General features: G+C 42.7%; 1 protein-coding gene across 3 annotated transcripts in view; it reads right to left on the minus strand.

Annotated features, from left to right (window-relative positions):
• Positions 1-23,602, minus strand: part of Kcnn2 (potassium calcium-activated channel subfamily N member 2) — a 358,512-nt gene that overhangs the window by 116,838 nt on the left and 218,072 nt on the right. For all 3 annotated transcript variants that reach the window (XM_057788671.1, XM_057788672.1, XM_057788670.1), the window contains 3 exons: positions 13,562-13,760; positions 11,425-12,701; positions 10,736-10,831 (listed from right to left, as the gene is read on the minus strand). In XM_057788671.1, coding sequence (XP_057644654.1) covers positions 10,736-10,831; positions 11,425-12,701; positions 13,562-13,583 — 1,395 coding nt within the window. In that variant the 5' untranslated portion in view covers positions 13,584-13,760. The remainder of the gene's footprint in view (positions 1-10,735; positions 10,832-11,424; positions 12,702-13,561; positions 13,761-23,602) is intronic.

Raw genomic sequence — 23,602 nt, forward strand, 5'->3', positions numbered from 1 at the left:
GACATTTTCAATGGTATTATTTATAAAGCAATAAAAAAAGGAAAAAAATAAAAAATAAAAAAACAAAAAAACCCCACAAAACAAAAATCAGAAAAAGCAGAAATTTCTGGTGCATAAATTTCACTGTGAGAACTTCTCTACGTGTTGAAGTTCAATTTTTTTCAAAGTTTATGCCCCAGTGTGTACCATGAATTAAAAATCAAAGTTCAAAACTAAACCAACAAAAACGCATTGCTCAAAACCAGAGTCTGGCATAATAGACACTCAGCTGATGAGTGTTCCCAGTGAATCATACTCCCTGGTTAAAAGTAAACCGATCCCTGAAGAGGGGTCATGTTTCGCAAAAAACTTCTCCCAATTCTTTCAGACCACTGTACTCTGTGCACACTCGTTAGGCCTGGTGACACGCGGTATAAATCTCTCACGAGGAGTCACGTCCGCAGGGATGGGGGTACTCTTAGTTTAAATAACCTGAGGACCCACAGAGATTTACACACCCAGGTACTTCCAATCTCCAAAGAAGCTTACATGTTTGCCTAGGGCTGTTTTCTGCCTCTCTCCTTCCAGCAGGGCTTTAATGCCAGAATTTTCCATTATCCAAAGTATTCCCTATGCTTACTTTTCAGACTGCCTGCTTAACTCTTTCAAGTCACTAGGGTCCTAATTAGTGGTGAGAAAGATGGAGTCAGCTGTGCGGCCTGAAGGAGTTAACTCAGCTCGGAAAGAGTTCCTCTTTCAAGGGGAACCCAAGCCAGGGCTGGGTCAGAACCGTTAGCCCCACTCATTTGCTGACAGGAAACCCCAACCTCAAAAGGCACGCCTGCTTTCTTCCTCTGACAGAGGATTCCCTCTCAGTCAGAATCGGCAGGAAACCCACTAAAACAGATGAAGTCTTTAAGGTTGTTCCTCACAGTCCATTGGGGCGGCTAAACCATCATCCCCATTTCGAGGACAAGGAAGCTCAGCCTCGGAGAAACTTAGTAACTTGTGCAAGGTCACCCAGCTAATTAGTGATAGAACCTGGAGGGAATCCAAACTGGCTGACTCCTGAGGCAGGACACAAAGCCAGAAGACTATGTAGCAGGAACAGTAAACAACTCAGAAAGAGGGTTAGACGGCTCTGTTCGGTAGGCAAGCTGATTAAGAAAGATTTCAGAAATTATAGATTTTGGAGGGGGGAGGGAGGGCTTGACTTAACTTCAAATAATGCTTTCACACTATTTCTATGTTAAAGTTTAATGATAAAACAGGGATAGCCTTCTCCTAAACTCATAATAAAAGCCCAGGCTATGAAGGAATAAACAGTCTCTGAGTTACAGAGAAGCACTTCCCCAGATGTACACAGCGCAATAGTTAAAGACGTTGCTGGAACTCTGGGCCTGAATGCAGAGCATGCCACGTTGGCACCTAAAGAAGTCATCGGTAAGTACTTCCAGGAAGAAGAGGCGTGGCAGGAACCTTTAAAAGTTGATCAAGTTTACAAACTGTTTGAAACTGCACCCTTTAACGGGACCCTCTAATGGGATAACTGCACCCTTTCACTGGACCCTTTAATGGAATAACTGCTCTCTTGGTAGTTGATCTTTGGGAAATCACTGGAGATACCCTGAGTAATTTATCTTCAAGGGATTAGAAAAATTTTATTTTTAAAAAAATACTTTTAATTTTTTTAAGGATCCAAAAAAGTGAGAAAAAGAATTGCAATGGTCACAGCCATGTGATGGGGGAGTGGGGGCAAAACACGGTTACTGAGCACACGTGATGGCAGAGAAATAGCAAGGAAAGATAATCAAAAGAGCTTCCTTTACAGAGCTGCACAGCAAATGCACACCCATCTATTCCATACCCGCCCAGACTAACAGGAAAAATCATCACCTCTGGAGGGTGGTATGGCTAATTTGTAGCCCTTTTTATGTTTTCCTATGTTTTACAATTTTCTACCATGAGGAGTTATTAATTTTATAGCCTGGAGGGACAAAAGGCAAAAAATTTTAAAAGAAAAAGGCATACATCATGAAACATATGTTAATGCTTACAATGAGAAACACATCACCTTGTGTCCTAGGATACTGTGAATAGGCTGGGCAATTGTGACACTGCAATTCATTTAAAATGTGGCTTTCCAGCAAGAGGACAGGTCCTCGTGATATTATTATAGCAAATGTAGAGAGACTGGGATTGATTAACAGTCAAAACACTCAGGGTGGCTTTTACTTAAAAGGCTGAAGAAAACATCACTGATGGCCAAGAGTGTGGTAAGCAACAAAATGGGACCTGATTCTGGGCCTTGGCCCTGGCTCTCTCTTGCTGTGGGCCTGGTTTCCAAAGGAACCTACTTAAAACTTCCTGCCATCCTATAACTAGGAAAGCAGAGGTGAGTGTGTCAGTGGCAGGCACGCGGTCTCACTAAGAACCACCGATACGGACCCATTGCTGCAGCCGAACACAGCCACAGTGTGGACACTGTAGGCGGGCACACTCCACACAGCATCCACAGGCAAGCCTCTCCAAACCTCAGGAAAATGTGCATCACATAAACACCAGAATTTCGACTCGAACAATACTGATGAGCAGAGCCACTGCCACGAAATCAACACGCTACTGAACAGCACCTGAAAATATGAAGTCAATCGCTTCATCCAACAATGATCTTGTAAGTGTCGTTTGGCGACAGTTTCTGGGAAGCATGTCCATTTGAGATCAATGACAGCTGATAGAATATGGGACTTTTTTTGTGTGTGTGATCCTGACTGGCTACATTGTGTCATTTCTGACATCATTTACAGAAAAAAAAATTGGCCAAATTAGAGTCCATCCAGCAGAATGTGAAGAGGGGCATTCAAAGCCTGACGAGGAATATTCGAAGAACAAAGCCAGGACTGGTTAACTGTGAGGCCACTTAAGGGGACCTGAGCAATGTTTAAATGTGAAAGAATCAATTTATTCTGCTACACGGGAAATTACAGTTCGCAGTCTTCATCACTCCACTGCAACGGCACAGCAAGGTCAGCAATGACCTTCAACTTGCCGAATCTAAAAAGCACTTCTGCTCCCCAATTAACGGACCTGAGCAATTCAGCATGGTGCAGAGTGTCTTTCTACTCACACCCCCATCTCGCCCTCTCCCACCTCAAAGGCACTTCCTTCTCTCTCTCCCTTTTTTTTCTAGTTCCTCCTTTACTCAACCTCCAGATGTCAGAAACATCTGATCGCCTTGCAGCCCTCTCCTCTTACTCTTGCCTCTCAGTGATTTCATCAATTCCTGTGAGCTTAAATAGTCTGTTGATGATGCCTAAAGTTAATTCGCAGTACAGAACTTCCTTCCAAACTTCATATATGAGAATTATGTGTATATAAAATCAGTATAGTTTCAACAACATTATATTGATTCCACATCCTATCCTTCAATGTGAATCTCTTTTTTTTTTTTCTCAGTACTGAGGTATGTCCTCAACATTTTGTGAATTCCAGGCAAGCAATTGCTCTATTCCTGAGCTACATTGCAAGTGTATTCATGTATTTTTGATACAGGGTATTGCTATGTTGCCTAGGCTGAGATCCAACTCTGCATGTAATACAAGGAGGACTCAAACTTGTGATCCTCCTGCCTCAGCATCGGAGGTCATAAGAGTGCACCACCAGGTCTAGCAAATCTTCCCTTTTCCACACCATGAGCTCAACTTCTCTAGACAGAGCCCCAGAAGTGATCTATGCAACCAGGATTGACCTTGCCTCAGATTTTTGAATCTGAGTTTATTCTACTTTCAATACGGATCTGGAATGATCGCACATCTCATATCTACTACTACTACTACCCAAGGCCAGTGAACATCATTTCTCTCTAGGGTGCAGCTTGCCAAGCCTGCTATGCAGTCTCCAGGTCAATGTAATTCCCTCAGTGTAAAATAAAAAAACGCTTCTGGAACATTAAGTTAGAACACGAGTCGACTCTACTTTAAACACTCCAGTGACTTGACAACTGTACTGAAAACCCTCAGCGTGGCCTGGGGCGGGTTCCACAGCAGGTCTCTGCATCTTCTCAAACGTGTTTGGTACCATTCCATTGCGGCTTGGGTTACACTGATTTGCTTAGCACAGTAAAGGCCACCTAGTCACCAGGGCTTTGCCCAGGCTGCTACCACTGGCTCTGTTGATACTAGCTCCTTCTTTTCTTCTGTGTCTCAGTTTAAATACCACTTCCTTGAGAGTGCTCACTCATCCCTCTGTCTTTCGTCCCCAGTTTTCTGTCTCGGTCCTTTTTATTCTCATCATGATATTTATCAGACTTCTAAGGATTTATTTATTTTTTCTATTTTATCCCTTTTTCACTAGATCTTTAGGTCAGATAAATGAACCTTTCTATATTATTTACCATTGTATTTGAAAAGCTCAAATTTTTATTACTGTTGTTTGAAGTTGTTGTTGTTTTGCTTTTATATTTTGAGACAGGTGTTTTCTCTGTATCCCAAAGTAGCTTTAAAATCACTATATGGTCCAGACTGACCTTGAATTCAACAATAATTATCCTGGCTGGGTCCTGAGTGCTAGTATATAACAGATGTGTACCACCGTGCCTGCCTGGAAAACTTCAAAACATTGATCAAGGACTGAATAAAGCCAGACTTCACTTTTAACATGAAGAAAATTCTTTCAAACCACTTCCAAACTTTTAAACTGTTGCTTAATGATGGAACAGACAACCTTCCAGGAAGAATGGTCACACAGCAACTGGCTAAATACTTTTATCAAGATGACATGAAGGACGTTCTCATGCTGGGTATGATACTGGAATAAACGTGACTAAGGTCAGTCCTTCTTGTTTTATGAACAGAATTCTTAAGGAAGTTTGGGTTGAAATATATTGCAAAGTAACTAATAACATATTATTCCCTAACAAGAAGATATCCTCTCTAAAAGCAGAGATTTCCCCTGCATTAAATCAATGCAGGTTTCCAAGTATGGTCTGGGACAATGACAGTCCTCGGGGCCTCTTCCTTCGAGCTACACACAAAGTGGTCCAGAGATGAGACAGACAGTCAGGCAAAGCCACTAGGGGTAAACCTGAAGCTACTCTCCATTCATTTGTGACGCTGCTCTGTAAACACACCCGGACCACTTGACTCGATGTCACGTGCATTAATAATGCAGAGATCTTTACACCGGCGGGTGGAGAAAATTCGTCCTGAGTGGTTCCATTACTACAGTACACACAGTCGAAAGGCTTCAGAACATCAATGCTGCTGATGGGGAGAGTGTGGGCAATATAGAATCAGGCCCTGAGCTTGCTAATCTCTCACATAACAGCAGATCAGCCTCGGGGCCCAGCAACTGTGGAGTCGCCGAATAGTCTCCCTGTAGCTACATCTTCCATCTACTTCACACACACAACAGAACCTAAGCCAATCTACGATGATTTCTAACTTTTCAGCCTTCTTTGCCTTCTCTAGCCTCATTCAAACTTTTTAAAGTCAAACAATACAAATTTTCAGAGCATTCATTTCTGATCACATCTTTACAGTGATTACTCAGTTTCAGGGATACTAGACATTATACTGGCTGCTGGATATAGCAAAAAATGGATGTAAATAAGCCTGTGATGCCCTAAATATTTTATCTGTAAATATTTTTAAGAAGATAATAAGCTTTTTAGACCTTGGAAAGAAATAAATGATAAAAGTATCTCTTATAATATCCAGGATTAAGCTTGTTGTGAAAGAATAACATTCAAGCAAGCAGGGACAGAAACACTGGTCTATCAAGGGGTTTTTGGTGACAAGGCTCAAACATAGGGTCTTGTCAATGCTGAGTTACACCTCTGGCCCTATCACTGAGTCAGCAATATTACTGCTGGAATATATCATTCTAATGTATATACATACATACATATCAAATATATAAAAGAAAAATGTAGATATGTTATTATTATTTTAACTATATACATTATTATATATGTATATATATATTAGAAATAATTAGAACACTCCAAATTATTCATCAGTACTCATCACAGGGCTGACAAAGCAATCCACAGCACATCATAAAATAGGATAAGACCCAGGTGCAAGAGAAGAATGAGCTAGGTCACTAGGACTGATGGGAAACACCTCCAAAATATATTAAGGAATAAAAGCAAGTTATTTTTGTATACAGATATCAAAATATTTGATTTTGAAATTTCTAAAGAATGCCTAAGACACCTCTGAGAAACAGACTAAGTGTGCCTAGAAGGTAGCTGTGCTGTCGGAATTATGTTTGCCACTTGTACTTGCTACTTTGTAAAATCACACAAAACTATATGCGATATTTTGGGCATAGTCTGGGAGGATCCACATGCTCCCTGTAGAAGTGTGAAAGTCAGTGTCTCTCCGGAGTCCTTTACAAGGAGAAAAGAGCCGACCAACTAATGAGAAGGCAAGCCTCCCCCACTGTTCAGGAGACAGGCAGGTCACTAAGAGCCCATCCTCAGCAAACTCTCTGTGGGGCCGGGCTTCACAAGTGACAAGAAATCTTAATTTCAATTCTTATAGAACTACATAATCAATCTCTGAAATCCAAGCTTGAAAGAAATGCAGAGACATTCCTTCCTAAATGATCCAAAGAAAACTAAATGTTTCCCCAGTGTTATTTATCACATAACTATATTACCAAAGGAAAATACTTTCCAGTTTCAAGTATAGGACCTGCAAGTTCTCTGAATCCCGTAAGAACCAGAAAGACCATTTAGCACTCCAAGGGGCTTCCTTTCTCTCCTTTCAGTCTTGTTTTCGCAAATCTAAAAATACTAAACAACTCATTTGTATAATAAAGCTGCTGTGAACTATATATTCAAACTTTCTTAAGGATAAGACTTTCATTTATATCTATTCTGTCAAAAAATTATCTTCAGCTCTACTGCAGGGGTGAGGACAAAAAGAAATGGCTCCAGAAATCATGATTCTGCTTTTCTTGCTCTTTAACCTTGAGGCAGGAGGTAGAAAGCTATTTCAGTCAGCATCACAACAAATTTCAAATTGAATTAACAACAATCCTTATCGTCACTTGGGTTTGCCAAAAGATGGTGATTCCACAGGCATGTATTAAAGTTTGTTTATTTATATATTCACGTTATTCCTGCATTTCTTTTCTGGATTTGCTGATCGCTGCAGAAAGCAAAGACAAAAAGGAATTTGGAAAAACCCAATATCTGCTTAGCCAGACCTTCTCCCAGTCTGTTCGACTCTATATAAGCATTCTGACAAATTAAAAAAGGTGGGGGTGATTTCATTTGTGGTTGTGAGGAGGGAAAGCAATTAGGAAAATGAACTATATACCTAGCCCTTCAATTGAGCTGTCTGTGGTACTGAAAAAGGACCCCAAAGCTGACTTGTACCACACTGTGTTCTGCTCTAAAGCCTCCCCACCACACTATTTTAATCCGAGCACTTCTACCCATGAGTCACCTGAACCATTTTATGTTGCCACATCGTGTATAAACATTTTATCAAAGGTCACACTGAGTCTTGCTTTCCAAGGTTCTCCGTGAAAATGTCAGGGCCTCCGCAGGCTTGATTAAGGGATTCTCGTGGACAGACGGTTAGGACATCAGCTAAAATGCTTTTCCTCAGTGCCATGGAAAAACACACCACGCACCAGAAACTCACCCTGGCTGGCTGTCACTATCAAATCACCATACTAATTTGCCAAAAGGAAGAAACAAAAGCTGTCATTTTTGATGATATCTTACATTCAAGGTCAGACCCCCAAAGGACAACACAGCCCCTGTACCTACCACCTTATCTCAGAAATAAGTCAATATATTTGGTATTCTTTATAATAAGCCCTGAAGTGTCCATTAGCCTAAAAAAAAGCTACATGAAAGAAATACACTTCCCATAGTGATAGAAATAACATTAAAAGGAGGGCAGAGCTAATTTTCCATGATGATCATAATCACACACTCAGTTTCTCTGAGCTTCAGGGCAAAGTATTAAGTTCTTTGGATAAATGAGACGCTTCCTACTTTTTATGGTTCTCCTTGACCTCCAGCTCAGAGTTTCCACATATATTTATTACTTTCGATTTTGTTAAAATTTTAAGAACTTTAAAAATCATGGTGTTTTTAAATGATGCGTCTGTGTGTGTGCAGGGACCAGAGGAGACCTGAGGCCCTGGATTCCCCTGGAGCTGAGGCTACAGGCAGTTGTGTGCCACGAGATGTGGGAGCTGGGCACCCAAATCAGTTGTCTCCAAGAGCAATAGGTGCTCTTACCTGCTGAGCCAGCCCTCTAGCCCATATATACATTAAGGAAGCATTGTGTATGAGACGATTAGAAGAGAAAATACTCTTGATAAAATAATGACGTTTTGTAAAAGCTGTGTCCAAAATAACTTAGTATTGTTACCTAAGTCTCTACCTTGTAGTAAACATGGCAGACTTAACAGCAGCACACAGATCATAAGCCCAACTTTACAACCTAACATTTCGTGATGTTTGTGTTCTGAACGGTAAATAAGTCCACTGCATGTAGTCTCCAGAGGGCCAAGTTGTGTCCCAGCTTTCCTCACTCATGCTGAACTGTCTAGTCAACACAGTTAAATATACAAATTAGCCAATGAGGGCAATGTTTCAAGCATAAAATAATCTGTTAAAAATAATTGTATTCATTAGAGTCTGTGCATTTCTAGAATTCTTACATTGTACCAAAATTCTAGGACACATATTTAATACTGGGCAGCTCCTCTTATTTCTGAGGTCAAAATTCTCTCTATAATTCTTCAGTTCATGTTTTTAAAAAGACATTTTAAGAGGAAATTGTGTTCCTCAGGAGAACACAAGCAGCCCCCCACTCCCACCCCATGAATGCTTGTTTAGATGTGTGCTTTGGGGCGGAAGAGTCAACACTAGGAAATCTTAAGAATAATAGAAACCATAATTGATTGGCAAGGTCTCTCAGCATGGATTAAACAAAACCACGCTGTTCTCCACACAAAACATTCTAAGTCATTTAGTTCTTAAAAATCTAGAAGAAAATCTCCAAGCAGCATTTTAAGCTTAGCCCTATTCATACACCAAAGGCATCTTTTCGGAGGGGAAACACAGGTTAAGTCCCTCTGTATTGCAGGACTCTGGTCTAGCAGCAGGAAGGCTCATCAGGAAGAAGGCCAGGAGAAGCCGAGAGGGCAGCACCTACTTCCAACTTGGGCCTCTTACTCCAGATCTGGCAAGGGTACTCACTTCCTCTGACTGTCCCTCTCTGTAAACTAAATCAAATAATCATTTCTTATCTTCCATTCTTCAAGTCAAAATGACTCAGGCTTAAAATGTTGCAGAGTACCACGAAAGACTTTTTGGAAGAATCTCAAAATCTCACCGTCATGTGGACTGCACTAAGAACGATTCTGTAAACTGTCCTAATATTAAAATTCAACCCCATGCACCTTAGTCTATCACTACGCACTCCAAATACTCGCCTTTTACCCTCATGCTCTAAACATATCCCTTCAAAAACACACCTGTCAAAGTTTTAACAAACAAGGAAGCAAAATGAAGTCGTTTTTTCCTCCTCTCTTGGAGTTAGCTTTATCTCTACTCCATTTAGACAGTCATTAAGATTGAATTCTTCAGCCAGGCATGTTGGCACACACCTTTGATCCAAGCACTTGGGAGGCAGATATAGGTAGATCTCTGTGAGTTCGAGGTCATCCTGGTCTACAAAGTGAGTTCCAGGGCTACAGAGAGAAACCCTGTCTTGAAAAACCAAAATCCAAAACCAAACAAACAAAAAGATTAAATTCTTCTATCTTTACTGTGAATTTAGTAATTACTAATTTGAAGATAGTTTAAGTTAAAGTGATCATAAACTGCCTGAAAATGCATACAATATTTTATTTTTAAGGCATCATACATCTGTGGTTTCATAGTACTACCAATGACTAATAATAGCTCAACAATAGTCTTAGAAATTCTAAGCTTGAAAATACCAATCTAGTTTTTTTTTAATTCTATAGTTATTTAAAGCTCTGAACTTTAATACTTGCTTGTGTGTGTTGACAGTGGGCTAGAGAAAACAACCAAGACTTTTTTTTTAGAGTGGGTAATGCCAAACTAAACAGATCAAAACAAATGTTTTCTTGCACAAGAGCTCATGAGGGCTGTGAAGTGATAGTTAACATGTAACGATTGTAACCAGTGAACTAAATTAGTAGCTATACACACTTTATGAACTAAATAAGACACTGGAAAATGTGCTAAAGAGAAGGAACAGTGCTTTTCTCACGTTGGTGTGGTCTAGCAATACCGTGAACTTATTTTCTTATGTTAGAATTATAGGCAATACCGATGGGCACGGACTCCGGTAATGACTTTCTACTTAAGAAAAGGTGTATCAGGAAAGGACATCTTGCTACCCAGATTCTGGATAGTGTGTATCTCTCCTTTTAAAAACATGTAACTGATGGAACTGGATCCACCTAAAGAAGTTGAGGGAAATCTTAAGACTCTACCAAATACCTCTCAGAAAGGTCTGCCTGTTTATATGCTGTGTTGATTGGTTTGTTTTTTTAACTCTCTGCACGGCAGGTCCTGACATAACACTGTGTGTGTCTTCTTGTACCTCAAGCAAGGTCACAGCGGCTTGGAAAAGGCCCTTGCTGTCCTGCTTTCCTTCCCCCTACTCTACATGGCTTTGGGTCATTTAAAAAAAAAAAAAAACACAAAAAACAAAAACAAAAAAAAACCCAGCGGATCCCGTGTTACCTGTATTTCCCTGGCGTGGTACACGATGATCAGACCGAGCAGGATGATCGTGGAGAGACTGATAAGGCATTTCAGAGCTAATGAATACAGCGACGCCTGCAACACAGTTAGATGGAACACTTTAAGAGAGAAGCACTTTTCAACCACCTTCCAGGCCATGGGAGTCAGCTCCGAGCACGTGGACCTGAACTCAAGGTAGGGGACGCGGGTGGGGGGCAATCAGCCTTGGCTCTGAGATGCAGATTATCCGGCCTCAAAGCCAAGTGAGTGGAGCCAGGAACAAGGAAAAGCTCAGAGCTTGGCTGTGGGGTCGGCACCACCAAGGACTAAAACAAGGCACCTGACTCGCTAAAGGCTACAGAAGTTTCTCCGGAGTTTAAGCGCTTTAGGTTGAAAGGTGCCTCCGAAACTTGAGCACCCGTAGAGGAACACGCATGCTTTCCCTACCGACTCCAGGAGCCACTGATTAACAAGCCTAGATGCGGTGGACTCTCAGCACCCGGAGAACTTTCCTCTCCGAGTTGCCCAGCAGACTATGGCTGTGCGTCCTAGCTGCTTCTGCTGCTCCGATGGGCACTCTGATGTTACCGGGGACACTTGCGACCCGGTAGGCAGGGGGTTCCCGACGGCGCCCATCCCTACCACCTGGCTCCCACTCCGGGAGGGTATTCAGGGGCTAAAGCCCGTACCTTGTCGTAGGCGCCCCACGACAGCTCGGTCTCGATGACCATGACCACGATGCCGAACATGCCGAAGATGAGCGCATAGTCGCTGAGCCGCTTGCGCTTCTCAAACAGGGCGCGCCGGTGGCCCAGCTTGTAGCCGATGTTCTGGTTCTTCTTTTTGCTGGACTTGGTACCGCTGCTGCTGCCATGCCCGCTGCCGCCGCCACCGCCGCCTCCGGTGCTGCCTCCGCCGCCAGTTCCGTAGAGCGCCAGGTTGTTGGAATTGTTATGCTCCGGCTTAGACACCACGATCTCCGGGGCTGAGGAAGAGGCGGCAGCGGCAGCAGACGGGGAGGACGTACCACCGCCTCCTCCTACGACGGACGCGGGGGGCTGCAGGGGCTGAGCCTCGGAGTCCATCTCGTGCAGGTTCCGGCGGGACGAGCTCAAGTTGCTGAGCGGACGCATGACGCCCCCGTTGTACCTGCAGCTGCTCATGGCTATTTCGGTGAAGGGGTTGCTCTCGCGGCGCGCCTGGGGTTGGTGATGCTGGTGGTGCGCCGGGTGCGGGTGGTGGTGGTGGTGCGAGAGCGGGGGCCCGGAGCCCAGGCTGCCCAGGCTGCCTGTGGGGCTGGCGGCGGGCTGCAGGCTGTGGCACTGGTGGTACTGGGAGGCGGACGCGGGCTGCTGCGCGTACTGCTGCCGGAGCGCACTGGCATGGCTGGACGGCGTCAGCTCGCTCACATTGAGCTGGCTGCCCCGGCGCGACGAGCAGCAGCAGCAGCACGAAGAGCCCGACAGCGGCGAAGAGGTGCGGGTCCGGAAGGCGCCGCCGGGCGAGGAGGTGCGGAGCAGCAGGGACAGGTTATCCCCCGCCCCCGCCCCCGCCGCTGGGGCACCGGAGGAGGCGCAGCTGTTGCACCGGAGGCATGGGCTGCTGCCACCGCTGCCCGGCTGCTGGTGTGCGAGGTGCGGGTGGTGGTGAGGGTGCGGGAGGGGCGCGAAGGGCGCGCACGGCTTGTCCTGGCTCTGTTGCTGCTGCTGGCAATGCAGGTGTGAGGAGCGCGGCGGTGGCGGCGGCTGCTCTGGGAAGAAGCCGTGCTGGAACTGCAATGGGGTTTCCATGTCAGGGCTGTTAAAGCTGCAGGGAGACCAGGCGGTGGTGCACCCTGCGCAATGCGTTATGGTCGGGAGCGGGGACTCCTGCTGCTGGTGCGAGGAAGGGCCCATGCCGGCTCCGGTAGAATCCAGGCGGCGAGTCCGATTGGTTGGGCGCACCAAAACAATGGGCATGACATCACCTGCGGGGACCGAGACTGAGTTTGCGGCGCGCGCGGCTTAGGGGACCTTATGTGTGTGTGAGAGAGTGGTTGGGAGGGGAATCTGCAGAATGAAAACCCCGGGGGGCACAGGCCAGCTCCGGCTGGGGTGAGGACACTCGAGGGCAGGGATTCCACCTGCGGATCGCGTGCGTCCGAGACCATGGCTGGGAAGACTGAGCTCCCCCACGCATAGCGGCTGGCTGCAGAGGTGGAAGAGAGAGCGATGCCTCTCGCTCACTGTCACGGCCCCCCGACTGGTGCGGGACACGTTAGCCCGAATGACCTGCCTGGGGCACTGCAGCACGTCTGGCCACTCTGGTCATGGGGCAGGCGCCAGTACGTTGCGAAACAGGAGCCACTCTCCCGTCCTCTCGCCTTGTAGGGCTGCAAGACAGCACCTGCTAGCCCCACTCCCTCTCCCCCATCGTCCTGCCGAGAGTGGGCTGCAGGCTGCTGGCCAAGTAACTGCGGGGGCAAGGCTTTGGGTAGGGGGTAAAAAAATAAAAAAAAGTTTGGCGACTGCCTATGCGAATGCATCAGCGTTGGGAGAAAGCCAGAGCCGGATGCCCGACTTGGCCTCTGAGGGATCATATCCAACCCCTAGCAGGGATCTGTCCCTGTCCGCTAGCTCACAGAGTCCCAGAATCGGGACTGGCGGCGCTGTCTCTCTTAGAGGAGAGCATTGCGGCGCGGATAGGGTTAACCTCGCGACGCCCGGGCAGGGGGAGGAGGGGGCGGGGCCGAAGGAGGGGATCCCCGGCGTCCGGGGAGGAGCCCGCTCGGGTTTCCCGGGTCCCCCTGGCGGGGGCGGAGGGCTTTCCCCACTAGCGCCAGCTCACATTTGCGCGTTCTCCGGAACATGAGGGGCTAGCGCCCCTGGCCGCCGGGTCTGGGGCTCGGGCGCTCAGGCAGTCCAGCAGCCTGAGTGGGTAGGTCCGAGGGCTACCTTGGTGCTGCAGACGAGTCTTGTTCCAGGGTCTGGGGGCCGCTCAGCCACCGCAGACCGCCAGCTTCTCTGGTTTTCCTCTTCCTCCAGACCTGCAGTACAGACACAAAGCAAAGGCGGGTCACTAATGCGCAGACGCCAAGCATCTTCCTTGTCGTGGCCATACTGCAGGGGCTGGGCGAGGGGCCTGGTGAAGGTTGATTGATGCCAGTAGCCATCTAACTGCCAATTAATGCCGTAGTGGTGATTCGACTGAACAGTCGCTGCCCTTGGACATGGAGTTTCACTAGACTTAGATGTAATGAATAATTATACTCTCTAATAAACCAGTAAAGTTGCACTTTGTATTTTGCCATGGTGTGTCCTTATTGAGCTATACACAAACAAAACGGCAGGAGGTCTTTTTGAGGGCTCTTGATTAAATACTCCATCATTAAGGCTATCATTTGTGTTTCTTTGTGAATTTAAATTCCTGTCTTCCTAAAGGGAAAAAAAAGATGAAATTGGCCAATAAGATATTTCAATTTTAAATTGTGATTTCAATAGTTTTTATGGTGGAGATTGCTAACAGATTAGATCAAGACATTAAAGCGAAAGCGGATCGCTCTCATTAGGTAATTGGAATTCTCAGCTGGATCCAGTTTCTTGACATTCTACTCAGCAGCTGCCCTAAAGTTGCTTACCAGGTATCGGCTTGAAAGTGTGTGTGTTTGTGCTCGGTGCCATTGAGTGAATAATTTATTTCTGGATATTCTTTGCAAGTGTGTTAAGCAGTTGAGGATTTTCGTGCACACAAGCAAATAGATTGAGAAGGAAAAGGGATAGAATTGCATTTAGAGCTATAATCCTTGACAGGAGATAATGAATACTTGGGGATTGAATTTCTTAATAATCTTGGTTAAGGATTGAATTTTAGTGGCTGAAAAATCAAAGGCATTAATCTTATTATCTAGTGTGATTGTTTTTTGTTTTATAGCTCCAAGTGGGAAAGGAATAGTGTTTAGAACGAAGAGATTTGTTGAATTATGAGGGCAGCTGGTAGTGCACATATGCACCACAGAAAATAATTCCAGTGAAAGAAGGGTGTGGTTGTGCATGCCTGAAACCCTACACCTGGGAGATGGAGGCAGGAGGAACAAAGTTCAAAGCCATCCTCACATACAGAGGAAGTCTGAAGCTAGACGTGGTGACACATGCACAGAAGTACATTGAATTTAAAGCAAAAGCTTCCATTTATTCACCCTTTAAATCCACCCAATATGTATTAGTGCACTTTGCAACAAATTGTGCAGGCTTCTTTTTCATTGCTCTTCGTCGATGACTGATTGAAACATTTGACTAGTCTTTATCTCTAAATACTTCAAAGAAGTATATCAAAAATTAATATGTTCATCGCCTGCTCGTAAATTTAGAAAAGATTTCATAGACCTCCCCAAATAGCACAATAGCTGTTACTCATTTTAAATTATAAGGTTCTAGACTTACTAAAGTGTCATCAGGAAAACAAAAGGTGCATCCCCCTATGTTCAGCTTAAGCTGACTTTCTCAAAGACCACACTGAAAGCTTCTCAAGGGCTTCAGAAACAAAAGGGTAAGCAATATTGAACCTGTGTTTTCTCTTCCCGCCCTCCCCCACCCCCATGTGTGAGTGTAGACATTGATTTGGAGTGGGTTACTGAGACACGGAGTCCTCACTTTTCTCAAAGAAGATGTGCAAATTAAAAAAAAAAAATGAACCTCAGGAACACCAAAACTCAGATTGACCTACTTCAGCATGGTGAATATAAGAGCTCATAAAATAGTAATGTCAAAGTCATTGTGTGTAGAGAGATGGAGAGCAGGCCAATGGGACACTCACTATCCTTCCGTTAGAGTAAGCTGATCACAGTTAATGATACCTTGCTAATACATGCCTGTGCCTGAAACAGACTGGAAGTCCTGGTGAAAGCCATGGACTTAGAAAGGCAAGAGCCGTCCCATCTTTAGATGCCTTAATCCCTTTGACAATTGCTATAAGTCACAACAGGTGTCAATTAAGACATCCTTGTCATCAGTGTTTCTCTGGTAGACAACCTTTCAAAGTTCACATGCTGATGTTAAAAATACAGTTACTCTGACTTCATGGGAACCTTTTCCTTAGAGCAGTGGTTCTCAGCTTGTGGGTCTTGACTCCCAAAGATCATTGGAAAACACAGATATTTATATTATGATTCATAGCAATAGCAAAATAACAGTTATGAAGTAGCAACAAAAATAACTGTATGGTTGGGGGTTTCTATAACTGTATTAAAGGGCTACAGGATTAGGAAGGTTGAGAAGCACTGCTCTATAGGAGCAAAGTGAAGCCACTAATGCAGACAGACAGTACTTTTGATGTGGATGGTGTTTTGCACTCACACCTGCAAGTGAGAGGGAAAGGAGCAGGGGAGGAAAAAGAGGGGATGCTTAAAGCAGAGATCTGTGGTCTCCTCTGAGAAGCTTTCACAGATTTCTTCCCTTTCCTTCCATTAAGGCAAGCAAGTGCTGGAATTCCCCTAGATTAACACCAGAGGTCACAGTCACCCACAAAATGCACTTGCAATCTAATCAATTAAGCAGCGTTTCTCCCTTAACTTCCTTTCTTTTCATTTTTGGACTATAATCTCTTTTTTCTTATGCCCTCTTAGAGTGGTTCCTTTTCCATATTTGTTGTATGTCAAGCTTGTAGACAGGCACACACACTAACATAACCAATTCCTAAACACACAGTCATAGAATGGGCTTCCCCAGCCACGAACACCTAGTTTTAAAAGCTTCAAGTTGGTTTTACTCCAGTCTTAGTTTATTCAAATTCCTGCTGTGTTCATTTTTTTTTATTATTTTCTTCTATGTAGGATTTACTGTACTTTCTCATTCATTGTCCATTAAAATGCAGAACTCTCTTGACCTACATATTTGGTGTTCATTTCCAACAGGTGACCAAAACAAGAGACTATAACATCTATTTTCTACACTGCATGCTCAGAGTAGAACTTGGAACTAAAAAGTGAACATTTTTGAAAATTATTTTTTATTGCCTGACTGAGTCAATTATTTGACGGTACTGAACCCAAAGGCTCTGATGTGATGCTGCCTCTCTGAACTCACTTTCCTTAGCAATAGATTGAGGAGAATGAGGACAGCAGCAGCTGTTTCCTTAATACAGCTCAGTTTTCCTGGAAGATAACAACTCAAAGGTCCACAAACTCTTATTTCAAATCATAAATTCCCTAGTGTCATACTTAATACATTGTATTTGAGGCAAACATTAAAATTATATTTATGTTTGATGCATGTACACATGCCTGCATCATGATAAAATATTAAACCTGGAATAATGACTTTTACAAAGGCTAATAAATCATGTTGGACCATAGGCATTAATTTAATGAACCCTTCTAATGATTTTTTTTATTCTCATCAATGTCTTCCTACTATTTCTCAACTTATTAACCTATCTACAAAAGTCCCCTAAAAGCTAGCAAAAGACAAAAGGTAAAATATTAATCTTGTTAGCAGAATTGAACTCAGGTTACTTATAAATGGATGAAAAGGCTGAACTTATTGTGGATTTCTTAATTATAAATCCCTTTGCCATTAGAAACAGAGAGAGAGGGAGGGAGTGTGGAAAGGATGGATCACTGTTTGAAGCCCAGTGGATTGTACAAAATCGTTTCTTATGTACTGTTTTATTTGTATCTCACGAACACCCAGGGAGAAGTCAGAGGTTTTGTTGCCCTCTTCATTTTGCAGATAAGGAGAACACCTGAGATACTGTCTGCCCTACCCAGAGTGACACAGTTGAGCAGCAAGGACAAGCCAGATCGCTTAACAGTCTTTGGGTCTGTGTGGTTGTCATTTTCACATCGTAGGGGTCTTGCTCCACTGCAGAATTAAACACACGGGTTGCATCGACTCACTCAAGAATAGATAGTGGTGCCTCTGAATGTTTTCTCACTGGCTCTTTTGTTTCCTGTGATCTTTATCCTCTTGTTGGCTTCATTTGATCAATGAGATAATTTGAGAGAATTTAATCTAAGTGTGGAGGAAATGGAAGTACTTTATCCCTGCTGGTCCTAGGGTCTAATTAAAAATATATTATATTGAGAGATACAGGAATAGAAGTGCTTTTCTTTTTAAACAAACAACAACATGATTCTGATATGTTCAGCTATATTCCATACTCTTTCAGTGACTTTAGTGCCATTCTGGGCATTCACTATTTGAGGCTACATCCAGCAAAAAAAAATAAAAGATTAGTAAGAATATTTCCTGCAACTATGGAGGGTTATTTTGCTTGTTCTTATACAGATGAGAAGGAGGAGGCTCTTGGTCTTGCGACTCAAAGGACTTTCCCTATTGGCATGCTTGGGCCCACCCCATGTATCATTCTTGCTTCCCTTCATGGAAAACTGATGAAAACCAGAGAAAAGAAACAGACGTTACATGACAAGGAGAGACCTGTGTGTCTCCCAGGTGGGGTAGAGAGCCAGCAAAGTGGAATCAAAGATCATCATTTTAAAATAGCTCTAAATACTGAAGGCACATTAAGTCTCCCCCACCACTTTTTCTTGATCACAGCCCTGCAGATTAAGTCACCTCGTGCTATTCAGTAACCCTAGATGTGTCTGCTTTCTCTTTCCTTATTTCCCTTTCATGTATCGAGCTTAGACAAATTCCCAGATCCTCTTTCTTTATATTTATCTCCCTTTCTGTAATTATTTGCAAACTTCCATAATTGTCTTAGCAAAGGAGAGGGTTGATGCCATTCTAGTGCTGTTATTAAGAAGGAAAAGAACCATGGTCTGCAACACTGAATTCAATGGAACTATGTCACCAGGAGGAAAGCTCTGATGCTAACACTTCCTCAGGTTCCAGAGCCCGTCCTCATCGGCACAGCCAGATTCTTCTTTAAAATGGCTTTTATTTAATGCTGCTGCTGTTTTATGGGTGTAAAAGTGTGAATGAGAAATAAATAAGAAGGAAAGGATGTAGTAATTCGAATGTAATTGGCTTGCCTAATCTCATAGGGAGTGGCACTGTTTAGGAGCTGTGGCTTTGGTAGAGTGGGTATGGCCTTTTTGCAGGAAGTGGGTTACTGTGGGAGTGGGCTTTGATATTGCCCAGTGAGTCAGTTGATTTCATGTTTTCCGCAAGATGTAGCACTCTCAACTCCAGCACCAAGTCTGCCTGCATGCCACCATACTCCCTGTCATGATGATAATAGATTGAACCTCTGAAACTGTAAGCAAGCCACCCCAATTAATTGTTTTCTTTATAAGAGTTGCCTTGCTCATGGTGTCTCTTCACAGCAATAAAAACCCTAAGATAGGAAAGGACATGACTGTTCCTCCCTACAGTAGAGGGGAAAGTTTATTGTATGGTATTTTTTTGTTATATGTAATTTTACTATGTTAAAGTGAAAGCCTTTCTTTTTTGTTTAAACAGAAAAAGGGGAAATGGTGTAGGAGGTCCTTCTGTATTTGTATTGCTTTCATTGGTTGAATAAAGAAACTGCCTTGGCCTTTTGAAAGGGTAGACTTAAGTGGGGGGAAGGAGACAGAACAGAATACTGGGTAGAAGGGAAGTGTGGCAGACGCCATGATTCTCTTGCCTGAGACAGACGCTGGTTAGAATCATTCCTGGTAAGTCACGACCTAGTGGTGATATACAGATTGTGAGATATGGGTTAAACTAATATGAGAGAGTTAGCCAATAAGAGGCTGGAAATAATGGGCCAGGCAGTAATTTAATTAATACAATTTCTGTGTGGTTATTTCGGGTGTAAGCTAGCCGGGAGGGACTGAACAAAAGAGCCCTGCGCTCCTCACCACAATTGTAGATATGTGAGAGGGCATAGTCAGAGGCAGGGACATCTGGGAGAGTCCAGAGTGGACCATGACAAGGCAGACATGGACCATGTGGAAGAGGGAGGAAGGGAAAAGAGAAGGAAGAAAGGGAGCCATGTGCAGCAGCCAAGAGGCCAAAGGTCCAAGAGGTGGAGGGTAAGCAAATGAATTATATAGGGAAGAGCCTCTGGGGAAAGGGCAGCCCAGCCCCTGGGCTGGAGAGTTCAAGGTAGAGGGCAGGCTACACAAGCCATACCCTATAATTGTTAGGTACTGGGGGGATGTTGGGAGAACCTGGCAGCCAGGTATGCTTTGATATGTTAAACAAGCACATCAGTGTTTGTCCTTGATTTGAAACTTAACAAGCTAAATATTTTATATTTATAAATATGCACAGTTCTCTTGTTTTCATAGCTTTTTTAAAATAATAAAATGTTTGAAAGTAGCTACATTACATTATTAGGATTGTAGTATGCTTTATACTTGTGGTATATGTAAAATGGTAGCGTTAAAGAGGAGAGATGATACTAACAAGCTCTATTTAGAAATACAATTCCTCTATTTGATGGAAATTGTTAATATCAGAAATGGGTTCGATATGTTATATATTTTAAGCCTTAGAGAAATAACTAAGAACACACACAAATTAAGGGGAATAACTATGGAATTAGAAGTTAGAAAATATCAACTTAATTCAAGGAAATAGGAAGTAGAAACTTAAAAATCTATACAACATATATAATGTTAAAAATGTCACAAACACATATTCCTTTGATAAAACACTCTGAGTAAAGTTGCATAGGGGAGAAAGTATTTGTTTTAGCTTCACAGTTTCAGGTGATGGCTCATCATTAGGGAGAAGCCGAAGCAGTAGGAACTTGAAGCAGCTAGTGATGTCCATAATTAAGAGCACAGAGAGAATGAAATTCATGTATACTGTTACTTGCTCCCTGTGATCACCATTATAGTGTTCAGAATTCCCTGCTAGGGAATGGTACCACCCACAGTAGAAATGTTCTTAACATTATCAAGCTATTTCCCAACAGAAATGTCGCAAGTCAACGCACCCCAGACAAATCTTCATTAAGACACTTCTCAGATGATTTGATGTTATGTCATATTGACAAAGCTATCCATCACACTTATGCAATCACATTAATAACAATGTCAAATATAAAAGGATTAAACAAATTAAAAGCAAAAGTGGTTATTGAGAACTTATAAAGATACAACTATAACCTCTCTTCTGTAGATACACATTACAGAAATACAAGTAAGCTGAAAGTTCAAGAATATGCTGTATAAACAACTATAAAATAAAGAAAGTAGAGTAATAATCAAAATGAAATTTTCATGAATATACATATGTAGAAAAGCCAACTGTATAATGCAGTGTCAAGTTATTTAAGAAAATAAAACAATTACAAATTCATATGGGTGTAACAACGAATTCTAATAGCGTGAGGCAGGATTGAAATAACTGAAAAGACAATCAAGTAATTCAACAGTGACAGGCAGGTTTGTTGCCATGAGGCATGTAACTAAGAGGAAGTCTTCAGGCCTCTGGAACTATAGTTACAGGTGGTGCTGAGCCACCTGACTTGGGTCATGGGAACAGCATCAGGTCCTCTGGGAGAGTCGCATGCACTCTTACTGCTGAGCCCTTTCTACAGAAATATTGAAATTATTGTCCTTGTTTCAACTGAAGAGATAGGCATTATTGTCAGTCTGCTTGGATGGCTTGATCCCTCTACCCACACCCTACCCTCAGAATATACCATGAGGCCCTATACTGTCTCTACAAATATTACATGTTTTTGTTGGATCACAGAGTACTCATTTATAATAACAGCTGCTTTTAATTTATTTCCATATGCACAGTTCTACTTTAATGTTTACTAGAGATGAAAAACGTATCTTAGTCACTAAATACATCTAAGAATTCTGCTATATAGCACTCTCTTATAAATAACCTTGGTTTCCAGAATTTAACCAAACACTAAGAAGAAACTAGAGCTCTTAGGAGTGCAAATTCAAGTCAGGAAATCTGTGGTGGTTACTCCTAAGTGAGCCTTGGGCTTTCTGTAATCCTAATTGATTTTCTGACCCACTGCATATCAAAAGCTTAGAATAAAGTCAAGACAGACTTACTGGGTCTGATAAAATAAATTAACAACAGGGATGTGACTGCTAAAGAAACTAACTATATTTGTAAACAACAATGCTCATTACAATTTGTAGACCATCAGAACTCACAGCACAATTAGAGGCAAATGGTCTTTTACGCATTATTGAGCCCAAGTGCCAACCTTGAATTCACGATTAAACTAACATACAATGGTAATCCTGGGTGACCAAGAAAACCTTTCAACAGAGAGTTGAGGTTTGCCTATAATCCTTGCACTAGGGGGTGGGAAGACAGGTGAATTTCTGTGACTCTTGGCCAGCATGGACTACACTGTGCGACTCTGCTCATAAAGTCTCACTGACAAGGTTGCCTAAACATGAACTAAACAACAAAAACAACAACAAAAACAGATATGCTAATGTGGACCAGGGAAAGCCCAGGAAGCCTTAATCCTATCCAAAGAACTACAGGCAGCAAAGGAATGCTGGGGGCAGGAGAAAGTCTTCCCCAGAGAAGAGCACACCAACTGATAATCCAATACCAAAAGGTCAGCCTTAAAAACAAACAAAGGTACAGCCAGAGCAGGCTGTATTTGTGTATTGTAAGAATATCTACGTAGCAATAATTAATGACAAAACAGACCGTGAATTTGAAAAAAAGCAAGAAGGAGTATATGAGGAGGTTTGGAGGGAGAAAAGGGAAGGGTGAAGTCGTGTAATGATGTTATAATAAACAAAAATAATAAAAAATACAAAATTCAAAGCAAAACAACAAAAATGAAAAAGAAAACTGTATGTTACACACACACACATGCACGCACGCACTCACGCACACACACATACATACAGTGTTTATAAGAATTACCTCCACAATCTTAAAACCATAAATCCTGGGGTCATAACTTTTATCTCACCATTTTGATTTTCTCCAAACAATTCTACATTTCCCAGAATTTATGGAAATTGTACTTGCTGTGGCTCTACCATGCGATGATACATGAGAGTCACATGTACTGGTGAACTGAGATCCAGTCAGAAATCTTTTTGGAGGAATCTGTCCTCTTTAAGTTCCCAAACTACCCTATCCCAGCCCATGCCTGGCACCTAAGGCACAGGTGATGAAGAGCATCCATTCTTGGCCTCCCCCATGCCTGCTCCAGTCCCTGGCATCTCTCAACGGAAGCTGAACTTGCTTTTCATGCTTCTCGCAGCACTGTGCCTAAGGTGATCTTTTAACATGATGTATGATCAAATGATTATGAGGATTGGTAAAATATGATTCTGGCCACACATTTTTAATGAAATATTACAAAACCCCTTTGGTTTCTGCTTCATTCTCTGTTTTAATCAACAGCAGGTTCACATCATTATCAGCTAAAATGGAAAAGATTGAAAGTTCTTAAAACTTTCTTAATTTAGCCCTAAAACTAAAGCTAAGAATAGTAAAGAATAAAGTTACCATTATTATATTCTCCAATAAATTTTTCTCGTTAATGATATATTTTATAGAAATCATTTTTAAAAACTTCTAAAGCATTTTGTTTTATACTTGTAGATGTTTTCTTTGCTAATTGGTGCGAGATAACGAGTTCATTTCCTGGTTCTTTGACTTGGGAGTGAATAACTTTCAGAATCGCAGTTGTCTTTATGTAAGCTGCAATGATCTCAAGCCAGTAGTTGGCGGCAGTCTGTTGTGATATGCTAAGCAAGTTATCTGATATTGAAAACTTTAATTTATAGTCCTACTCCCAGGGTTTATCCCTATTCTTAGAGTGCCTCTCACGCCCTCTCTTCCATCCTCTCTTACAGCCCCAGTTTAACTTTCAGAACTGAGGGTTAGACGCACATCCACCTTTCTATAGGAATTTAGCATCGATCTAAGTTTCCTCTATGAAAGAATGCCTATCAACTTCTGCATTAACTTGGATCAATGATTCTCA

The sequence above is a fragment of the Chionomys nivalis genome, chromosome 14 (genome assembly GCF_950005125.1).
Source record: "Chionomys nivalis chromosome 14, mChiNiv1.1, whole genome shotgun sequence".
NCBI classification, from domain to species: domain Eukaryota; kingdom Metazoa; phylum Chordata; class Mammalia; order Rodentia; family Cricetidae; genus Chionomys; species Chionomys nivalis.